We start from the raw sequence: 24,269 nt of genomic DNA on the forward strand, positions 1-24,269 counted from the left end.
GAAAATTGACATCATTTCTAGGGTACTGTCAGGAAAGCATTTTTGTTATTGTTTTATTTAGAACCACCATTGCTTTTTGTCTTCTTAAAGCTTTTGATATGCATTTCAGCTGATTACAATTAGAGTCAATTAGCACAGTAAAAGCTATTTTTGTTTTATAACTACTACCTAGAGCTTCATGCAAACGTTTTCTTGAGCTTTATTATTTGTTTTTCCTTTTAAATAAATGGGACTTGATGTGTTCCTTTTTTTCAGTTTCAGAAAAGTTCAAGAAAAACTACTAATAGTTCTTTCAGAGAAAATATCTGACATATTCTAAATAAACATGGTCTTTAAAAACTACCAGCAATTAAAAAAATAAAACTCTGAAATAATCACCAGTTATGAAAGTCAGTGGCCAGTTATGATTCAGTGATCATATATTGCTGTCAAGAATTTAGAGAATTGGAGGTGTCATTATCTCTGAAGTACTTCATTGAGTGTTGTATAGAAATAGAAGGATTGGACCTGAGTCTCAGAAATGCCAGGTACTGAACAGTGAAAGAGTCTTTTCAACTTCCCCTTTTTTGCCTTCTAGTTTGAAGTTTTGTAAAAAAAAAAAAGAAAGAAACTAGAAAATGGAGAACTTTTGATTGTGAAGTGGGAATTGCCAAATGTACTAAAAAAAAAGTTGTTATGGTGAAATCTGTATTTTAATTTCATTTTAAAATTAATCGTATGCATTAGGATAGATTCCACTCAGTTTGTTAACAATTTTTATGTACAATTAGCTCTCAATTGAGCAGGATGGTGAGGAGGAGAGAAGACTCCAATAAGTACAAATCCCAGTGAAAAGAAAAGTCAACTCTGATTTTCAAGGAAATGGGGAGGGAATGTGTTATGGAAAGGAGAGATTCACAGCTTCATCTTTAGGAATAGTCTTACTCTAAGAGGGAGTCTTACTCTAAGAGGGAGTAGTTATCCAAAGGTTAATTGTCTAAGATTGCCAGTGTTCTCCCCCAAAGGAATCAAGTCTGTGGGGAAGGGGGGGTGGGATCTAACAGTCCAGATTTCTTTTTTTTTTTTAATGTTTGTTTGTTTATGTATTTATTTTTGGGAGAAAGAGAGAAAGCCTAGTGGGAGAGGTGGGGAGAGAGAATGAGAGGGAGAAACCCAGGCTCAGCATGGAGCCTAACACGGGGCTTGATCTCAGGAACCATGCGATCATGACCTGAGTCATAATCAAGAGTTGGATGCTTAACCCATTGAGCCACCCAGTTGCCCCAGACAGTCCAGATTTTTGAATCTCTGGCTGAGTGTTGGTAATCAGAACTGCTGATTATTGAACTAGATCTGCCTGAAGACCAAGCATATTTTAAAGAAGGTCAAGCTGTCCCAGATACTTGCCGGTTATAGGCTGACTGTTTATTTATACTCATAATTAGGTATTTGCTTTACTTAGAATGTATGTTGAATCAAAATGCCCAGATATAAATGAAGTGAGCCTGAGGAAATTGTGGGAGTGTTGTGTGGCAATACAGGTTTTTTTTTTTTTTAAGTTTATTTATGTATTTTGAGAGAGAGAGAAAGAGTGAGCAAGTGGGAGAAGGGCAGAGAGAGAGGGAGAGAGAGAATTTCAAGCAGGTTCTGCATTGCCTATGCAGAGCCTGACACAGGGCTTGAACCCACAAACCGTGAGATTATGACCCGAGCCGAAAGCCAAGAGTGGGATGCTTAACTGACTAAGCTACCTAGGTTGGGTTTTTAATGAAAGCATTTTCATTAAAATACAGTGGCCTTATTTACTAAATGTCTATGACTGTGTTTTGTTTTATATTGATGTGATAAATGAAATTGTTGGAAATCTACTTTTTATAACAGTTAAATCCAGGATTGATTCTTTGCTTCATAGCTTCTAGACTTTTAGAGTGAAATTTTTAAAAGGCACTTTATAAGCTTCATCTCATTTAAGTTACCTATATTTAATGTCACATGAATAATCATTGAATAATTTGGGTGTGTTTTCAGTGTGAAGTACAGACTAAAGGAAACATGATAACTTTAAATACTTTAAAGATAGTCATAGAGTAGCAGGTAGGAAAGTACCATTGTGTATTTATTATGTCCAGGTGCAAAATAATTCTGTGAAATATAGGTATCACTGCTCATTTTATAGATCAGGAAAATAAAGCAGACAGCTTAAGTAACTTTGCCCAACGTCCCACTGCTGGTAAGTGGCAGAGCCATTACTGCTTCCTCTAAACATTTCAATCATATAATAACCCCTGAAGGGTAGTTATTATCAGGGAAACTGGCCTAATACTAATAGAGCTAGAGTTCACTTTGAGAATGGTTAGGTTGTAGGTGGCTGGCGAGGAAGTGTTTTCTGCTAGTGTAGAACATGGTATCTAAAGAAATTGGTTTGGGAGTTATAAGAGAGATTGATGGCTGAGAACTTGAGAGGTTAGTGGGTTCCTTTAGATGAGGAAGAGAAAGGCTATGGTCTTGAATGACCTAGCATTTCTTTTTGAAAGCAGGAAGAGAAATGGATTTCAGGCTGAGGAGAGTGGAAGAACTTTTATATTTATTACCAGAATGTAATAGGTAAGTAATGTGTAAATAGAAGGCTTGATGCAAAATGAATAGCAGGAATCATGAATAGATAGTAGAGTCACTCAGAAGAGCACTCGACTTTTCTTCTGTAGTGCTTTGCAGAAATGTGGGAAAGTAACATTGGCCAATCTGCTTTATCTTAGGTGCTTTACATTTTTTAATTTAAACATCCTAACAATCATGTTAAAAATTCGGTGGTATTTCTATTTTCTGTATCATACTGGTAAAATGGTTTAAAGGGAACAGTCTAGAATTCTGCATGACAACAGCCACTGCAAACTTAAGAAGTATTTGTAATGAATGATACAATCTCAACTAATTATATATAATAATTACAAATTATGAAGAAGAAAGATTCTAACAAAACTGCTCAAAAGATCAGAGTAGTAGTTGTTCCCTGTTTGGTTTCCAGTAAATTAGGAAAATACATAGAATTTTGCTAGTAGTCAAAGAAGTGTAAATGGCTTATTCTTTATTTAGAGCAATTTGCAGTATGTATCAATATTTTAAGTGTATGTTTGGGGCTCCAGGGTGGTCCAGTTCATTGTGCATTCAACTCTTAATTTTGGCTCAGGTCACAATCTCAGGTCATGGGATTGAGCCCTGCATCGGGCTCTGTGCTGAGCGTGGAGCCTGTTTGTGATTCATTCTCTCTCTCTCTCTCTCTCTCTCTCTCTCTCTCTTTCTCTCTCCCTCCCTCCCTCCCTCCCTCCCTCCCTCCCTCCCTCCCTCTGCCCTTCTCCCTGGCATCCTTGCATTCTCAAATAAATAAATAAGTAAGTAAATAAATAAAGTGTATGTTTATTGACTTCTAGGAAGTTACCTCCAAAAAATCAAGGAGTGCACATAGATTTATGTAAACAAATACGAAACACTATTTATTATGGTTAAGAGCTGGGAATGATTCAAATGAATGTCCTTGAATTTTGATTGGCCTGATATATACTCATTATTAGAAGCAGATTATGATATATTTCTTTGGTAGGAATATTATGGAACAGGTGGAGAAGAAAAGAATCTAATCACATGGCACACAATTTTGTCTGTTTTTAATTCCACTATAGTTAATAGTTTCAGGTGTACATTATAGTGACTCAACAGTTACATACATCACTTGGTGCTCATCATATGGTTTACAATTTTGATTTGTCACAGTACCAATGATGACCCCTTGCATTATTTGATTAACATGTAACTGCCAACTTTCTATATTGTTGTTAGTCTTTCCCTTTTGTAATTAATAAGTGTTTTGTGGGAAGGTGCTTTGAAATTATTTAAATATCCTGTTCCTCAGATTGTTACTTTATCATAACAGTATGGCCTTTTGGCTTCCTATTTTACTGGATGCGTTGAATTAGTTATTATTTATTTTTATGCTCAAATTGTCTCCAATTTGATTTATGGTAGTCCCTTCAAGTTGGTTTCTGTGTGTTTGTGAATGACAGCCTATTATTACGTGGGCATATCTTTGCTTTCTAAAAAAACAAAGCCAGGTGTTTCAAGATCTTTGTGTACTTTTCTTCCAGAGATCTTGAATCAGCCATTTCTCTCTCTTAGTGAAGAATAGTATTTAGGAGCAAGATCTGGACATGGGATGTTCAAATATTGCTGCTCTCAGGTCCTCTCAGTTGAAAGAACTAGGGACTATATATATAGGAGTATGTATTTGAATGAAGGAATATATTTAATATATACTTTTATATATGTCTATAGTGAAACCATGGATTCACACAAATGCCCTTAATTTCAAACTATTACCTCAAAGTTTTTTTTAGTTTTCTTTTCTACCTAAATGCCCTCCTTACATTATTTGGGCTCCTATACCTTGCTCTGGGTCAGTGTAGCACCCATTCAGGCACAAATACTTTCCTTGATCTCTTCAAGCTAACTGCTTCAAGTCTGACTAGTTCAAGAAGGTTTGGAAAAGAGGGTCCTTTTGCTCTTTAAAGCACAGCATTTTTACATTGTAGTCATCCTGGGAAAATAAGTGATTCCACTTGTAACGCAAGATTATAGATTCTCAGATAGAAGCTCTAAACTTTTAAGTCCAATTACATTTACTGCCACATTTGGTGTCCTTTAGTAGTGAGGGAAGTCATGGAGATGGTCTCCTGTGGCTTACACCTTTGGAACCAAGTAACAGCAGGGCCCTTAGTCTTTAGACAGTCACCTTCACCACAAGTAAATCATTATATTTACACAGTATGTTGAGAAGGTACAATTGTTTTTCCTCTAGGCCTCTAGTTTTTGTGATCTTGAGGTTGTAGACTGGCAAAATGAAGATTTCAGTTAAACAGTTCTTCCTTAGTATTTTACCATATCTCAGATTCGAATCTGTTGCTTTCTTGATTGTATGCAGTTTTCTCTTACAATTAGGTCTCAACTTTGGCTACTGTTGTTTAAGATACCTTTGATTGTAAAATGTGTTGATTTGAGAAGTGCTATCATGTGGAAAAATGTGCATTTTATTTTGATAAATAGGTTGTAACTGAAAAGAATTCTTACTTACAGATTTATTTCTGGCTCTTCTAAAAAAAATCTGATGATTTTTATCTTTCTCTGCCTGACTTCATTTAAAATTTGTATCAATGTGCTCTAACGAGAGACCACCAGGAATAAGCCCTTGGTTGAATACGTTAGTTAAGTGAGGGAGAATGCACACACATGATGAGGAAGTTTGGGACATCTCACTAATAGAGTATTAGAAAAGGTTTATTATAGGGTTTTAGATTGTATTAGGTGATTTTAGGGAGAGGTTAGGAAGTGGGCTTCCTTCTGATTTGAATATTGTGAGGAAGCATTGGTAATTAATTATGTGATAAGGTATCCTAATAAATATCATCTAGAAGCGTGGAAGCCCAAAGCTATAATTTATAAAGAAGTCAGTCATTCATATTAGGATTTGGGATGTTTGGCCATCTTTGTTATTTGGACAGAGTTCATTTTTGTCTGTTGTGAAAAAATTACATGGTAGTATTGTGTTGATTCATCATGATCATGGCATGGCTTTATCTGATGTTGATGCTTTATGAAATTGTTTATATTCAATATTAAAACACCAAGACCTAACTGTGGTTTCTAACCAGGTCCTAACAGCAGTAGGGACTAATTGATATTAACAGGCTAGCTCCCAATATCAGAGGCTGCTTTTGTATCTTCTCAACTGTTTCTTCTTTCTTTCTGTTTGCTATATGAGCATCTTCTTCTCTCTTTTATCTAACTTTCTGTCTATGCCAATTTGTTCCTTATGTTCTTCCAGCATACCTATATCTAAGGTTTTGAGAACAGATCAAAAGCATCAGATCTGTGATAATGCATAGGTTCCAAGATCTTTTAAGCCCCTCTTCTGTATCATCTTTGCATATTCTTTTTTTTTAAAGTTTATTTATTTATTTTGAGGGGGAGGGGCAGAGAGAGAGAGAGGGAGAGAGAGAGAGAGAGAGAGAGAGAGAGAGAGAGAGAGAGAATCCCAAGTAGGCCCCATGTTCAGTGCAGAGCCTGACATAGGGCTCAAACTCCTGATCTGTGGGATCATGACCTGAGCTGAAATCAAGAGTCAGAAGCTCAACCGAGTCACCCAGGTGCCCCTCTGCTTTGTGTATTCTTTTTTTCATTTGCTTCCATATGTTTCCTGTCTTCTTTTGGACTGTTCCTCTACAGAATTGTGATAGGATTTCAGTCTGTATTTACACAAGTACTAACTTGACATCCATTTAAGATACTGCTTTCGGAAATGGAAAGTTTACTTACTGAATTACAAATGCAAGTAAGATGTGCATGTCCCTCGTACCTATGGACTCCAGGTTGTTAGGATTATCTTTCCAGTTGGATTTCAGTGACTCTTGTGGTCCCTATGTTATAGAGAAATTATTTGACACTGTATGTGTGTATTCTTTTTTTCCTAATTTTGGCCTTAGAAAAAGCAAATGGTTTTGTTTCTTTAGGTCCTACTCCTAGCTTAAATTGAACGTTCTATCCTATATATCCTGATTCTTAAACAGGAACTTTATTTTCCCCCTACTTTCTTGAGCTTTTAGAACTCTTTAAGCCTCAGTGAATTTTCCTCCAGATTAGTCTTCTAGATTCACTTTTTCAAGACTTTTCATAATGTGAGGCACGTGGGTAGCTCAGTTGGTTAAGTTTCTGACTTCGGCTCAGGTCATGATCTCGCGGTTTGTGAGTTCAAGCCCTGTATCGGGTTCTGTGCTGACAGCTCAGAGCCTGGAGCCTCTTTCAGATTCTGTGTCTCCCTCTCTCTGCCCCTTCCCCGCTCGCACTCTCTCTGTCTCTCTCTGTCTCAAAAATAAATAAACATTAAAAAATTAAAAAAAAGGACTTGTCATAATGTATGTTTTTGTGTTCCTATCCATTCTTTAAGTCTTCCAGAATTACTTTGATGGTGATTATTTTTGTCTTGCCAAGTAAATGTGATAAGCACAGGTATTTGTTGAAAACAAAGATGATTATTCTTGTATAGGATAACATAGTTTGAACATTTTATACTGTAAGAGGATGAATTGGCCATTCAGAAAAATATACAAGAGTATTTAAGGGTATCTGAGAATATTCATTGGAGAGTAAAATAAGATCACATGGTAGAAATTAATTTTACACGGTAGTTTAAATAAAAAGAGGGACATAAAAAAGTAAGAAATAGAGAAGCATATACCAGGTGGGAAGATAGACCTGTAAAATATGGGAAATGGAAATGATTAAAGGAATAATTTCTGCAATTAACATAAATTGAGGACCTTCTATTATTGTCAGGTTCTCTAGTCTTCTAGAGATATGGATAAAGAAAAGGAAGTCTCTGCTTTTAAGAAGATTAGTATTGTAGGAAGAAGGATTTTAAAAAATCATTTGACATGCTGTGTTACAAATACACTAACAGATTATGTTTTTATTACAGTGTGGACACAAATGAAAGAGTATAAATTCTGTTTGAATCATTTAAGAAGTGTTTCTCAGATATTCACTGGATTATGTTGGACTAGATTTAGGAGCAGTCAGGGTATAGCATAAGTTATTTGGTGTTCAAGGTCAGTTTTCATGGTAATGGAGATATACATATTTAAGGGTAAATTTTGAGTTTCTACTTGTAAATCTCTATTGCCACTTGTTGAATAGAAGAAATCATAACTGCAGGGGGCCGCCTGGGTGTCACAGTCCATCAAACATCCGACCTCAGATCAATCTCATGGCTTGTGAGTTCTATCCCTGTATTGGAATTCTGTCTCTCCTTCTCTCTACCCTTCCCCTGCTTATGCTCTCTCTGTCTCTCTCCCAAAATAAATAAATAAACTTAAACTACAAAAAAAAAGCAAGAAATCATAACTCTGGTTGAATGAGTCAGAATTTAGTTTTCTATTACCTCTGCAGCTGGTGGATCATAGGGTTACTTTGTGTAATGATCAAACTTGTAACTAAGATTTATAAATGATTCAAGGAAGATCTTATTAATTGGTAGATTTTAATGTTATCTAAATTATAATGGACATTTAAAAATGCATTCTGTTTTTTGTTGATTTGTTATAAAGATAGGTTTTTTGTTTAAACCTTTGTATCTAAAAACAGAAAATTCCTGTAATGGTTATTTTCTTTTACAGGTGGTAGATCATCTAATGCAAAATTGCCCTCGGTTCCAACAGTTGGTTCAGTTCCAGAAGACCAAGTTTCAAATATGAGGTATTTAAGCTAATTGGATATTTGTGATTTGTTCTTTTGATGACTCTTTAAACTCTCTAGCTACAGCTCTTTGTTTAAAAAAAAACTTTATTTTTTCTACTTCTTTTTTTAAATATAAGTGACATTTAGAACATTTTGGAAGTTCCTTTTTAAAGATTATGAGATATAAAAAGTTCATGAGAAGTGGTTATTAAAGTAAGTGCTGCATGAATAACAAATTCTTAATTACACAGGGCCTGCTTGGGATTCTGTCTCTCCCTCTGTCTCTGCCCCTCTCCTGCTTGCACTCTCTCTCTCTTTCAAAATAAATAAATGTAAAAAAAAAAAAAAGAAAGAAAAAACTGCTATAGACGTAGATGTCAATGGAAAAGAATATAAAGTGATTAGGTTTATAAACGTATATTGAGTCTGTATTATATGCTGCAGCTGAGAACTTAGAAATGAAGACATAGTTCTTGAGCTCAAAGTGCTGATGGTTTATTGGTGAACAGACAAATTTGGTAAGGACTTAGCGTTTTTTTTTAGGTTAAAATGGTGCTAAAATTAAAATCAAGTGCTCTCAACTGACCCATTAAGATTTCCTATAAAAGCTTATCCTTGGAGTGGTTTTTTACCAGATTGTTTGTCAGGGCTGGGGATGATGATGTAGAACTGACTAACAAAGGGCAATCCAGGCAGAAGGAATGGTATGTATAGCAATAATGAGTCCTTATGTAATTTTTAATTTCTCGTGAATTTTACATTTCTGTGGAAGCTCATTTTAAAAACGGAAAGTTGTAAATTCTAATGAAAAGTTCAGGTAACTTAACATCTTTTCATTAGTATTACAGAGAGACTTGAACATGCTTTGGAAAAGGCAGCTCCTCTTCTGCGAGAGATTTTTGTGGATTTTGCACCTTTTCTTTCTCGGACACTTTTGGGTAGTCATGGGCAAGAATTGCTAATAGAAGGAACAAGTAAGTGATTTTTCTGTATGTCACTTTACAAATATATATTTAAATTTATATTTAAAATTTCAAGCTTAACTTAAATGGAAAATATGAGATGCATGGAGTTTCATTGCTCAAGTATTTTCATCCTTTGACAAGGATTCTTACAGAGGCTGTATCTTGTGAAGAATATGTCTCGTCTAATATTCTTATGTGTTCAAGATTTTTTAATCGGTGAATTGGATGAAATAGAAAAGTATGTACTGAACCAAAGAACTAAGATTTTTCTTAATGCATTGATGGAAAGATTAGTGTTATAGTAGTTAGTATTTATATAGGCTTTTACTTGAACTTAAGATCCAGATAAACAATAGTGTATTGCCACATATTAGGTAAATGAGGAATGTGTTATTTATCTTTATTAGTAGAATTCTGTTTTATAAAGAAGTGGAAATAGCAGTAGTCTTGTACTCTATCCTGCTTATATCATACATAGATTACTGGATCATTTCTACTTCAAAGTAGCATACTTTGAGATTGTGTTAAACTAGATAGCATGTAGAGTTGGTTGCTGAGTGAATTGGAAACCATGCTGTTTATGGACTGGATGAAAAGTTTTGGGACTTTTTTTTTTTTTCCTGATAAGGGGCACTTGTTATGTAGTCAGTGTTTTCTAATAGAATGGGTAACTCAACCAAATGGTATCAGTTCAGTAGAGAATGGCTTTTCAAACAATTGTTTTTGAGAGCTTAATAGACTGACTTCAAATACCAGTCTTCATCCTTATAATGAAAAATTTTTAAGGATAAGCTAGAGGACTTTCATCAGTGATAATACAGAATTGATTTTTGTATTCAAAGTGTTGGACTAGAAGTTTGCCAAACTCTGGCTTGTCTGTGTCCATGGTTGATGGTTTAAGATAAAATACTTTTGTTTTCCTAAAGCTGAAAAATCATGGAAAAATAGAATATCTATAGCCCAGTCTCTTTAAATATTGATTTATAGCTTTAGTTATCATATTTTTTTGTTGAGCTATGGTCAGTAGATGATCTCTTGAGGAATTTCTTAAAACTTGTAAAAATCACTCTTTTCATAGAAATAAGGATATGGAAATTCAAGGTATAGGTAGGTTAATAGCTTAGTAAGTTATCTGTATCTCAGCATTACCTAGGAGGTACCAGCACTTTGTAACTAATAAGCTTCAGCTGACATGAATTTTATTATCATCTCTGCTATAGATGTATAGGGGGTTGGTGGTGAGTGATGTCATTTCCATAGAGGGAGAAGGTAGCATTGAATTTATTTGAAAAAGTTCAGGTTTTAGAAATATTTGATTAATGTGGGGTAGAAATTTACATTATCTGCCAAAGGATATAATTTATTTAGCCATGCATGGACTATTTGATCTAATGAAGTAGTAAGATTTGAAAGATAATGAGTTGGAAAATTAAAGGACGTCTCCGTAATTTATACTTCACATGTTGTTTATTTTTTAAAGTGGTGTGACAACTTAGGAACTGTATTTCATTAATATAAAATGAATTATTAATTACAGCCTTTTGGTGTAGGAAGACATTGTTGCTTTTTAGTTGGTCTTTGAGTTTTATAATAGATCAAACAAAATAGGATCACCTTAGATACTCAGAAGTACTAAATTTGCCAATTCTGGATCCCTGAATAAAATTTAATTTATCAACTTCTTACTGGTAAATTCTGATAAACCAGTAAGCAATAGTGCATCATCTTCCTTGTTATCTAAAAACCTGAGCATTGCCTACTCATTGGACTGTGTTCATTAAAATAGCAAACAAATCTAAGAGTTTTATGTAACTTATGTCTATATTTTAAGTTGTGAGGAATGTTTTGGTTGGTGGTTTTATGCATTGTGAAATAAAGAAGTTTTGAGTAGAGGTATTTGCAGCATGGTACCATACAAAAAGCACTGGACTCAAAGACAGGAAACCTTGGTTTTAATCCTGTGTTTGCCAGTCACTAGATGTATGACCAGACACTGTATATTGTGTGTGTGTGTGTGTGTGTGTGTGTGTGTGTGTGTGTGTGTGTGTGTATTTAAAAGTTTTTAAAGTTTATTTTGAGAGAGAAAGAGAGCGAGCAGTGGAGGGGCAGAGAGAGACAGAGGGAAAGAGAGAATCCTAATCAGGGCCTGCAGTGTTAGTGCAGGTCGTGACGTGAGGAGCTCAATCTTACGAATGGCGAGATCATGACCTGAGGCAAGATCAAGAGAGGGACACTTAACCGACTGAGCCACCCAGGTGCCCCTACTTTTACATTTTTTAAATAATTTTTTTATTTAAGCAGTTTTAAATATGTTAAATATTTATAATAACCATGAACTTCTTGCCAACTACCAAACCATTTTTGTTTTGCTGTTTGTTATATCTACCTCTGTTTTTTTTTTTTTTGCTTTAGTACTTAAGACAATTCCAGACATTTTGTCATTTTACCCTTAAATAATTAATAGTCCATGTAAAAAAGGATATTTTCCTTTATAATCATAATTGCTCCTCTTACACCTAACAATTCATAATAGTTTTGTGCCATATCATACTCAGTTCATATTCATTTTCTTTTTTTTTTTTTTTAATTAAAATTTTTTTTTTTCAACGTTTATTTATTTTTGGGACAGAGAGAGACAGAGCATGAACGGGGGAAGGGCAGAGAGAGAGGGAGACACAGAATCGGAAACAGGCTCCAGGCTCTGAGCCATCAGCCCAGAGCCTGACGCAGGGCTCGAACTCACAGACCGCAAGATCGTGACCTGGCTGAAGTCGGACGCTTAACCGACTGTGCCACCCAGGCGCCCCCATATTCATTTTCATTTAGATGTCTTTTTATAATTGGTTTTCTTTTTTTTTTTTTTTTTAATTTTTTTTTTCAACGTTTTTTTATTTATTTTTGGGACAGAGAGAAACAGAGCATGAACGGGGGAGGGGCAGAGAGAGAGGGAGACACAGCATCGGAAACAGGCTCCAGGCTCCAAGCCATCAGCCCAGAGCCTGATGCGGGGCTTGAACTCACGGACCGCGAGATCGTGACCTGCCTGAAGTCGGACGCTTAACCGACTGCGCCACCCAGGCGCCCCTATAATTGGTTTTCTTCTAACTAAGATACAATCAAAATCAATTTATTGCATTTGGTTATGTCTCTTAAGTCTTTATTAATATCAAATAGTTTCACCCTATTCTTCCACTATTTTAATGCTATTGTTTCTTGGTGATGTCATTTAATTGTTTCTCTGTCCCATGCATTTTCTGATGGCTTGAAATTAGATTTAAAAGTTTAATTAGAGGTAATACTTAATATTACATCATGCTTATTAGAACCACATATTTTCTGATTGTCTCAATTGTAGTGATATTAACCTTCTTTTTCAATCCTTTATAAGGATTAATATTTTATTGTTTAAAGAGTTCCTCCAAATACAAAGAGAAAATTACTTAAAAAATATATTCCATCTTAGAGTTACCATATGTAAGTTCATTGGACAAGTTTTATAAATCTAAGATTTGTTATAGGGTGTTTGTGGTCTTAGTTTTCCTATACCTTAAAACATTTTGCTATTTCACTGTTACTCATCAGTTATTCCTAACGATAGTAAGGACTAAAATAATAAGAATACAAGAGTACTGGAATTGCCCCTAGAATTTATGCCACGATAGGAAAACAAATCATCACTATCAGATCACCCCCAGTTTTTACTGCATTTCTCAAAGTACATGATCATATTTTAGAAGATAGAAATTTGTTTTCTCAGTGAGAGCAAAAACTGGTATTGGGGGGGGCGTGGGACAAAAACATTTTAGGTATTATAATGATTTGTGACCCTCCAAAGGGCCACATACATCTATATAGTACATCTTTAGTATTAAAATTTCATAGGGGTATAGTTAAGAAAAAAATGGTCTGAAATGGCTTCCCAAGTGGAGAGCAGTAACGAAAAAAAATTGAGAAATATTGGTGTAAAAGAATTCTGTGGACATTATCTTTGTGGTCTGATTTTCAACTTTCATTGAATTTAAGAATTCAGAGTTATTTATTTTCTGCTCTAATGGTATGGTGATAAAATTGACAGAAAAAGACATTTTACAATTAGACCAACTGAGGATGATTTTAAAGAGACAGAGAACAGCACTTATAAATTTTATCAAACTCAAGAATTCATTAGTGCATAGTATATTTCTGTGTAAAAAGGAAATTGGTTTTCTCAGCATGTCATTCAATAGAAAGGATTTGAGTCTTCAAAATTTATGCAATGTTTTCTGACAAGAACCTGGAACATCTTATTTTGCTAAAAAGGCATGTGACCGTGTTCTTCCATTGTTTGTGATAGTTATACACCACAGTTTACTTGGTATAGTTTCTAAGTGAGTAAAAAAGGCAAATGTGTTATATGAAAATTATTGGAAGGAAAAGCTCATGTAGAAATGAAAAAATTCAGTGGAATGATCATTCTAAATGGTGTTTGAAAGTCTCAAGAAGAAAATGTTTTACCATTGTGGATCAAAGAAGATGGCTGTCTTCTTTTCAACAAAATTTTGAATGATTCATCTTTTCCAAACTATCTGATGATGTAAGTTCAAGAGAAAGGACCAGAATTAATGATAAGCTAGAACCTATTAGAAGTTTATTTGAAATTTGGAATTAGTGTTTACAAGATGGATATATTGTTTACAGATTGATGAGGAGTACTGAGTTGTGTCCAAAGGGCATTGCTCATGCAGGATATATACAAATTCCTTTAAAAGCAGGAAAATATAGAATAAGAATTTGAGTTTATTATGCATAAATTCTTATTAAAATTTCTAATGCTGTTTATAATTATCCCTCCTGTAAATTGTTTAAGATGACTTAAAAATATATATAATACAATATATGTGTGTGTGTGTGTGTGTGTGTGTGTGTGTGTGTGTGTGTGTGTGTATTATAGTGTGAGCAGGGGTGGGACAGAGAGAGGGAGAGAAAGAATCCCAAGCAGGCTCTACCTTGTCAGTACAGAGCCCAACACGGGGCTCCAACTCACAAACTGTGAAATCATGAACTAAGCCCAAGTTGGTTACTTGTCTAACTGAGCCACCTAGGTGGCCCAAAATTTGTATATTTTTAATTTTTTTTTTTCAACGTTTATTTTATTTTTGGGACAGAGAGAGACAGAGCATGAACGGGGGAGGGGCAGAGAGAGAGGGAGACACAGAATCGGAAACAGGCGCCAGGCTCTGAGCCATCAGCCCAGAGCCCGACGCGGGGCTCGAACTCACGGACCGCGAGATCGTGACCTGGCTGAAGTCGGACGCTTAACCGACTGCGCCACCCAGGCGCCCCAAAATTTGTATATTTTTAATAAGGCTTCTTACATTCCATACGGCAGATGGTCACGACTGTTTGTCATGGTCTGCCTGCTTGAAAGTTTAGACAGATCAGTGGGTTTAAATGTTATGTTGTTTGCTTAATATCTGGTAAATCATTTAATATTTTTGAGTTTTAGTGGTAAAGAAAAGCACTAGTAATAGAGGTAGGATAAATAGTCTTTGGTGAAGAAATTATAGTCATCTTTGGTAATGAAACTCCAGAGGAGTGTAAAACTTCTGGCTTTGGTATCTTGAGTTTGTCTTTTTTGAAGAGACTGAAATTGCATATCTTAGAAAAATGAACCAAAAATAAAACCAAGCAAAATTAACCTTACCATTATTCTGAGAGGCTTTTAGGGAGGTTAGGTAATATGCCTATTCAGATCTCTGAGCCTGTAATAACTTGTTTGCTTTCTGCTAACTGGGGCGATAATAGGATGTGTTTTTATACAAAATGAAAATTGATACTTTTGCAGGAACTTACAAATTCACTCTAAGTGTTGTTTTAGGGCCTCCTTTGGATAATTATTAGAGTCTGAATGTAAATCTGAAGACAGATTTACTGGCTTATAATTCATTTATTCCTTTTTCATACATGCAACCAGTGTCATCCAAAGGCAAAAAAAAAAAAAAAAAACCGTTAAGTTGTGTAACCTGATGCCAAGTCCTTTATTGGGGATGTTTCTTGTTTATTTACTCTCAAGGTTATATATTTTTGTTTACAATATTAGTTGCCCTTAAGCAGGGAACTTATAATTAAAGGACTAATATAAGGTCTCTTTTGTCCTCTAAAGCCCATTTTCATTTAAAATTTTATATACCATCCATCCTGGTCTTCCTCCCCATCCTTTACAAATCTACAAATCCCCAGTCCAAAAAACATGAATTGTTGTAATCTACTATTATTGAGTACTCAACTCATTAATCAATGAATTCTAACTTTTCATGGCCCAAGACCTTTTGTGTCATTATTGTTCTTTTTCTTTTTTTTTTTTTTTTTTAATTTTTTTTTTTTCAACATTTATTTATTTTTGGGACAGAGAGAGACAGAGCATGAATGGGGGAGGGGCAGAGAGAGAGGGAGACACAGAATCAGAAACAGGCTCCAGGCTCTGAGCCATCAGCCCAGAGCCTGACGCGGGGCTCGAACTCACGGGCCGCGAGATCGTGACCTGGCTGAAGTCGGACGCTTAACCGACTGCGCCACCCAGGCGCCCCTATTGTTCTTTTTCTGAGTGGATACCAAAGCCTGAGCCAGATCAGAGCCCAAATGTTTTGCCATGAAATGAAAGTTGGTAGGAATTCTGGTTTCCTTAGAATATAGCAGTTAGGAATAATGACCTAATTGTAGAAAGATCTGAATTTCCTTTTTGGAAGTAGTAGCTTTTAAGGTTGAAATATATGGAACTTCCTATAGTTGGTACATTTTATGGAAAGTGGCAAGGTTCTAGACCAGCAGAAGGCTACACCAGCAATGACAGATGGACTATTGGTATGCTTCCTTTTGGCCTTGGAATTAGCCTGCAGAGCTATGCTCATTTCAAGCTCTACAGAAACCATAATTTAGTCTGGTTAATGACCTGCTTTCTTAATGCAACATGTAGATGTTCTGTGGCTAATTTTTATGCTGGTGCTTAACACTATTACCATCATTATTTCTATGTTAAATATTTTTTCAAACCATTGAGAAAAATGGTTCTTTTCTAAAAAGCAAAGGGGGGAAATAACCTATTTAATGAGAATGCTATTTGTAAGGCTACAGAATGGCAATGTGTGCCATTAGCAGGTATGAGCCAACATGACTAAAAGAGGTAAGGGGGAATAACTACAGAGATAGAAGATTAAAGATAGGGAATAGGATGGAATGGGCTGCCTGCAGGAGCTTTAATGGGAAGAAAGAAAGAAGATAATTCTGTATGGTGTGTAAGAGGCCACCAGGAATTACTTTAGTTGTTAAACCCTGGATTCCAAACTTGTGTTTGCTCAAAAAAATACAGAATGAAAAATTATATTTTTCTGATTATTAGTAATGTACTAATTTAATGCTTTTAATTATGGGCATTGCTTTTTTTTTTAACATACTGGTTATAAAATGTTCTTGTAATGTACTTTTTTAGATTTTATTAGTAATCAAACTAAGGCAGTCTTTAGATATGTATTAATTGTTTAAAAGTTCCTTCCTGGGATACTTTTGGTGAACCTAAAGGAAACAGAAAAGAGAAAATGTAAATGAATTTATTTACAAGAAATCAAGAATATATAACAGAGAATGCTTGCACTTCTGTTAAGGTTTAGTGTGAGGTCACAGGTCAAGGTACTAATAAGAGTGTTTGGGATGTCTGCTGCCATGAAACAAAATGGAAACTTGATTGATAGCTAGAGGGTTGAAGGGAGAGAGTGTGGTGGAGAAAGCAAAGGTCAGGGAGCCATTTCCCTTCTCTGCATGTATAACAATCAACTCTCTCCAAAACAAAATGTAGATGATATTGATCAATATGGCATATGTTGTGCACATTTCTATGAGTATTGTGAAATGTCATTATATGTGGAATTCTAATAAGTGTGTTAGTAGTTTGAACACTGAAATGAAGTAGTTTACAAAAAAATTGTGGTAGTTTTGATACCAAGTTTCAAGTAATTACAGAGTAACTTGTTTACTCCTAGATTCAAATGTGTGTGGGTTTGGTTCTTAGCAAGATGTTTAATTTTATTTTAAAAACCAGTTTGGATAAAGTTGTATAACAGATCCCTCATATTTGTTTTATGCTTTGTAATTTTTCTTTTAAATTCTCTTTAAAATAGGTCTGGTTTGCATGAAGTCTAGTAGTTCAGTTGTGGAATTGGTTATGCTACTGTGTTCTCAGGTGAGTGATAAGAATAAATGTTGGATTAAAAGTAAATTCTTGCATGAATTTATTTTATAAGGAAGTTACAAATGTTTCAGTAGAAATTTTTGCTGTAATAGAGTTTTAAGTTTACAGTTTTAAAATTTTATTTGTATTGCAAAAGGATTACTTCTTGTGTTTGATACTAACAGATGATTTTGTAGTGAGTGCTGAGAGAAAACAGATGAATGAGAAATAGGTTTTTAGAGTCACATTAAAAAATGTGTATAGCAAATGATCTTGAGATGGCTAAATTTCTTTGCTGCATATATTAAGGTTATAGAAACAGATTTATTTCTATACCTTGTGTAGTGCCACTCTGACTCCCCTAGGAATAATGGGTTTACTTCCCTTTTGTGTAGAGGTTATAAAATGAGTGATAAATAATTTTGAATTCTTGTCATTGCTAATTATTTTTGACATACGGAGTAGATTTGGGAAAACGTCAACAAAAATATGGCAGCCATCATAATAAGATGTAGTAAATAAATTCCTAAAGCAAAATTGCTTTCAGCGTTCAGAAATTTTATACCTCATATGGTAAGCTTTAATGATTTTTAGAAAACTTATGTAAAAATCATGTATCCTGGGATGGTTTTTCTTTTCTGTTTTGCAATTAAACAGATGAATGTTTTTATTGAGAGTTTTCTTTGTAGTCTCTTAAAAATGATACCTTGCTGGTAGTAAATTCCCCTACTTAAAACTTTAAAATAGCCTTTTTTAATAGGACGGGTATTGGTCTAGAGGTCAAGGGTTCTGACCCATTTCAAAACCTTTGACCTTCATTTACAACTCTTGTGGTTTACTTGCCTGACGAATAAGGATAATGCAAAATTAATGTTTCTTTGCATCGATTTATTCATTTTAGTGCCTATATTGCCAAATTTATTTAGACTGTGCTGATGGACATTTCATGAATACAAATTAAAGAATCATAGAAGGTGTGAAAAATCAATACTATGCATTGTCAATAAAATGCAATAAGAACAATTACTTCTAGAGATTACACCCTAATGGATTTTTATAATGAACTTGTGAGGAGTAGTTATGTTTCTAGTGAGCTTATTATTCTTAGATTTAGCAAGAATCATGTTTGTATAATTTAATCATTTCCTTTAGAAAACTCCATTCCTTTAAAAGCTTAATTTAGAAAAATTTTCATTAATCTGATTTGAAATAATTGCTTATTTCTTGGATCTAAATTACCATATACCATTTTAAACCAACGCAAAATTACCTTTACTTTTAAGAAGCATTACCTTATAGTTTGGGATGTTTCTTCACAGAGTATGAATTTGTTTATAGTGATATGATTGTTTCATAGATGGATTTTGATAACAAATTTCCACTTTCTAGTTTAGAAGTATTGAATATATTCTTGGTACATCAAAGCTGTTTCAGATAGTATATTACGTATTTGAATGTTAGAAGCTAAAACGATGAAGAATGACATGTTTTAATGCACCTATTTATCATGTATGTCACAGTCCTGTTTAATACTAATCCAATCAAATAGAGTATGAAGATCAGTTAGTAGAGTAAGTTGCAAAAGTCAGATATTCTCAAGATTTTTGTTTGAATAAAATCAAATACATTATTGGTTATTCGAAGTCCTTACCATTTTTTATGCGTTCTTCAAAAGTTCCATGGCATCTCTATAACATGTAGCACAGTGTGAAAAATGATGTGAAAAATGAAGCCAGAATTAGCTCCAGATGTATACAGATTGTTCCGGGGTGATAATTACATTTTTCACTTTGAATTTTCCTAATTCAAAGAGGTCAGATTGGCAGTCACAAAAGTGATTTATTTTGTTAAGAAGTGAACTGTATTTTTCTACATGAAAGCTTAAGAGATATGAAATTGAATTTGAAGTTGACATTTTGCAGATACTGGGTGGGGATGGCTTGAGTTTGATTGATAATTTTTTTTAGTCTGAGATAGGGTGGGAAGTGAAAAGCTAGCATATTGCTAAAATTTTAATTAATTTTTTAAGGGGAGATGGAGAGGATTGAGTGCCAAAGATCGAAAGATCAGGTCAAAAACTCCTTTTTAATCACATAAATAATGGGATATGCTTATGAACTTAACATCTGCAAATTTGATTTAAAACTTTACAAATTAGTTGGTGTTAATTTCATGACAGTCAGCCATGTTCTGATTATTTTTCTTGAATCCATTCAAAACTTATTTTCTTTTTGCTTTCTTTTTAACAAGGTGTGTAAATTAGCCACATTTTATTACGAAAGAAAGATTAGAGCCTAAATTTAAGAAATGAGGAAATGATCACATTTGGTTTGCTGTCATTAAGACCAAACAGATCACTATGTATTTTCTTAAAGCTTCAACTAGGATTGTATTTTTCTGTCATTAAGACCAAACAGATCACCTACGATTATATTTTTCAGTATTCACTTATTCATTATTAGGTTGATTAGACACCATTTCATTTTTGTCCCATTTACCTCTTAACACTGTCAAGGCAAAAATACTATTATTTAGAATTGAAAAGCTTTCATGAAATACTCAGCATTGCATTTTTGAGTAAAGTTAAATTGTTAGTATTTATTAAATTAGGTTTGTTCATATATTGAATCTCATAAAATAGTTCAAAAACTACTTACTCTTCAAAGCTTGATACATATTTTTTTTATTTCTTTAAAATAAGATGTATACTTTCTTCAGGAAACTGTATACACTCTGATGCACAGACAATTGAACAAATTCTCAATTTAAGATTTAGTTTTTCACAAGCATGTCACTTTTTTTGTGCCTGGTATTTGTTGTGTATGTGGATAAACCTTGTAGAAATCTATATGAATTTAAAGAAAATGCTAAATATTTCAAGTAATATTACTCCAGCATTGTGTAAAGCGTATCATGCTCATCTGACATTAATATCATTTTTGAAAGAATTGACATTGCATTCAAGGCCACTTTATAAAAGCGTTGCTTTGCTCATCCTAATTCAGTCTGACATACATTCCAATAACACTACCTCCCTTCTTGGGTTTAAAGCTAAATTTATGACTGTGCATTGTGAAGTGCATCATTTAAAAATGGTTTCAACCCAAAACATCTAATAAATAAATAATGTGTATGGCTACTCAGTAGTAGACTTTCTAGACTAGAAATCATTCCATCGGATACTCAACAGTCCACTATCGGAGAGGGCTGTCAGATAAATCTTAAGGTAGCTGCATTCATGTCCTGTAAATCACGTATTATTGTCTGAGCCTTCTGCCAGGTCATCTATTCTTTTCCCATTTATCAGAAATGCATAGAGTATATAGAAAAACTAGAAGCACTATGTAGTCTGGCCTAGCATCCTGTCTGAGTAATTAATTAGTAGCAAAACTTAATTTAAAATACTGTTAGTCTGATTTTTCTTGAATTTTTTCATCAGAATATATAGGTTGTTGCTACTTTGGCAAATATTTTTTTCACATGAAGGCTATGATAAAAGGTTTAGTCATTTTAGATTCAGGTGTTTCTATACCTCTGAATTATTAATTTAAATATTATAATAAGAACCAGGTGTTACCATTTTTATGACTCTTTTATGTCAGTTTGTGTTTGGGTTTTTGCTAGAGTCTTTTTTTTTCTTTCCTCTGAATCTTTATAGTTAAAATGTTTTTCTCTTTTCAATCACTTAGAATCTCTTGTAATTTGTTTTTTATAAATCTGCTTTTCTTATTTTTTAGTTTTCTCTTCTAAATATGTGACATTCATGTTCTTGCTCTATTTATTTTGTGAACTTTTCCTTTTTGTAGTTGCGATGAGTATTTTGAATAAAGCAGATAATTTAAACAAAACAAGGTGGGGGGCAGGGGGAGAAAAGCAAACCAGCTCTAAACCGTGGCACAAAAATATTCTTCATTATTAGGCCTCACTTACTGCTTAGACCTCATTTCTTACTACTTTGTTTTTATGTATACCTGGTACTCCAAACAGTCCCTGGCACATGATGGCTACTTAGTGATAAATATTTATGTTTAAATAAATAAGACAGCTTCCAGCTACACAGCAGTCTATCTAGAAATGGAAAGCTTTCTTTGACTCCTCTCTGCCCCACAGCTCTAACTCTGATACTCATCCAGAGCTGTGACTGGCTGTTACTCCTGGCTTTAAGTTGCCTATGATTTTTATTTCTCTTCCATTAGACACTAAGTTTCTTGAAGGCAAGCCCTGCGTTTTGTTTTGTATCTCCAACATCCAGGATAATTACTATTCAACCACATATTTATATAATTGTATAATTAATAATTCACTGGTAGCAATGGTCATAAGTCAACATATTTTGGGCTTTTGTCTTTTGGTCTTTTTCATTATGACATATGACATACTCCCATACTTTTTGTCTATTATTAAGTGTATATTAAGTGGTCATTTTTATTTTCAACTATATTGTCCTAACCCAATTCTGTACTTGTGCTCATTTATACATAAGGTCTTTGTTTTTTCTTTTCTTCTTCTTTTTTTTTAATGTTTGTTTATCTTAGAGAAACAGAGTGTGAGTGGGGGCCTAGTGGACAGAGAGAGGGAGACCCAAAATCTGAAGCCAGCTCCAGGCTCTGAGCTGTCAGCTCAGAGGCTGATGCAGGGCTCGAACTCATGAGCTGAGAGATCATGACCTGAGCCGAAGTTGGACGCTTAACTGCCTGAGCCACCCAGGCGCTTGTGGGTCTTTGTTTTTTTGTTATCCTTTGGGTTAATCACTTTTACCTCTTTTTTAAAGATCAACTTTGTTGAAGCATAATTTATGTACAGTATATATGCACGTATCCTAAGTGTACAGTTTGATGAATTTTGACGTATACACAACATTGTAACACCCATTTCAATCCGGAAAGTTCCCTGTACCTTTTTACAATCGTTCTCTACCCCTGTTACTACCTCAAGTTGCCACTGATTTGACTTCTGTTACTGTGGTTGAGTTTTACTCATTGTAGAATTTAATATAAATGGAGATTTACTTCTTTTAATTGTGGTGCTTAGATACTCAGAGTGTGCTCTATTTCGGGTACACTTAAACTTTTTTCGTGTAAATTCACTATCTCGTATTAAGAAAGTGATAGGGTGTTTTAAAAGAAATAATTGAATTAATAAAACAGGATTATCTTTTTGCCAACCACAGAATATGAATTTTGAGTATAATTTGCTTATTGAAAATATAAGTCTTCTTCAGTTACGCTTATTTTCTATAAGGAAGTCCTATAGTATGGAGCTCTGCATACAACAGTATGGTGAGGCCATTAACTATACTTTTAGAATGTTTTGTTTTTACTATCAGGTTCTGTTTAATTGTTGTCTCTTCTACAGAGCTAGCTTGTTTGCTTCCTTCCTTCCTTTTTCTTTCTTGCTTTCTTTCTTTCTTGTTTTTATTTAAATTCCAGTTAACATACAATGTCATATGAGATTCAGGTGTACAATATAGTGATTCAGCATCTCCATATATCACCTGTTGGTCATCACAAGTGTACTCTTTAATCCCCATCACCTATTTAACCCATCTCCCACCACCTCCCCTCTGGTAACCCATCAGTTTGTTCTGTGTAGTTAAGAGTGTGTTTCTTGGTTTGCTTATCTCTTGTTCCCCTTTGCTTCTTTGTTTTGTTTCTTAAATTTCACATATAAGTAAAATCATATGGTATTTGTCTTTCTCTGACTTATTTCACGTAGCATTTAGCATAATATTCTATAGCTTCGTTTGTGTCATTGCAAATGGCCAGATTTCATTCTTCTTTATGGCTGAGTAATATTCCATTATATTTTATTTAAATATGTAACATATATTTATTTAATATTATTTAAATAATATATATGTATATGTATATATGCATGCCACATTGTCTTTATCCATTCATCAGACTTTGGACGCTTGGGCTGCTTCCATAATTTGGCTGTTGTAGATAATGCTACTGTAAACATCGGGGTGCATATATCCTTTTGAATTAGTAATTTTATATTGTTTGGGTAAATACCTAGTAGTGAATTTGCCGGATCATAGGGCAGTTCTATTTTTAACTATGTAAGGAATCTCTCTACTGTTTTCCAGAGTGGCAACACCAGTTTGCATTGCCATCAGTAGTATAGGTGGTTCCCCTTTCTCCATATCCTTGCCAACACCTGTTGGTTTCTTGTGTTGCTCATTTTAACCATTCTGACAGGTGTGAGGTGATAACTCATTGTAGTTTTGATTTGCATTTCCCTGGTGATGAGTGATGTTGAGCATCTTTTCATGTGTCTGTTGGCCTTCTGTATATCTTCTTTGGAGACATGTCTGTTCATGCCTTCTGCCCATTTTTTAATTGGATTATTCATTTTTTGGATGTTGAGTTTTGTAAGTGTTTTGTAGATTTTGGATATTAACCCTTTATCTGATATGTCATTTGCAAACATCTTCTCCCATTCTATCAGTTGCCTTTTAGTTTTGATTGTTTCCTTCATGGTGTAGAAGCTTTTTTATTTTGATGTAGTCCCAATTGTTTATTTTTGCCTGTTTCAGTTTTGGTAATTTATATGTTTCTAGGAATTTATGCAATTTTTCCAGGTTGTCCAATTTGTTGGCATACAGTTTTTCATAAAATTCTCTTACAATTGTTTGTATTTCTATGGGGTTGGTTGTTATTTCTCCTTTCTCATTTGTGATTTTATTTATTTGGGTCCTCTGTCTTTTCTTTTTTGGTATGTCTAACTAGAAGTTTATGAATTTTATTGAGTTTTTCAAAGAATCAGCTATTGGTTTCATTGGTCTGTGTTTTTTTTTTTTTTTTAGTTTCTTTATCACTTATTTCTGCTCTAATCTTTAT

General features: G+C 34.2%; 1 protein-coding gene across 6 annotated transcripts in view; it reads left to right on the plus strand.

Moving 5' to 3' along the window:
- LRBA (LPS responsive beige-like anchor protein) overlaps positions 1-24,269 on the plus strand; it is a 787,622-nt gene that overhangs the window by 231,341 nt on the left and 532,012 nt on the right. For 5 of the 6 annotated variants that reach the window (XM_047856873.1, XM_047856874.1, XM_047856875.1 and 2 more), the window contains exons 32-34: positions 8,199-8,277; positions 9,100-9,233; positions 17,375-17,436. In XM_047856873.1, coding sequence (XP_047712829.1) covers positions 8,199-8,277; positions 9,100-9,233; positions 17,375-17,436 — 275 coding nt within the window. Of the gene's footprint in view, positions 1-8,198; positions 8,278-9,099; positions 9,234-17,374; positions 17,437-24,269 lie in introns of those variants that run through there. The other variant, XM_047856878.1, reaches the window with a different exon arrangement.

This window comes from Prionailurus viverrinus, chromosome B1 (genome assembly GCF_022837055.1).
Source record: "Prionailurus viverrinus isolate Anna chromosome B1, UM_Priviv_1.0, whole genome shotgun sequence".
NCBI lineage: Eukaryota > Metazoa > Chordata > Mammalia > Carnivora > Felidae > Prionailurus > Prionailurus viverrinus.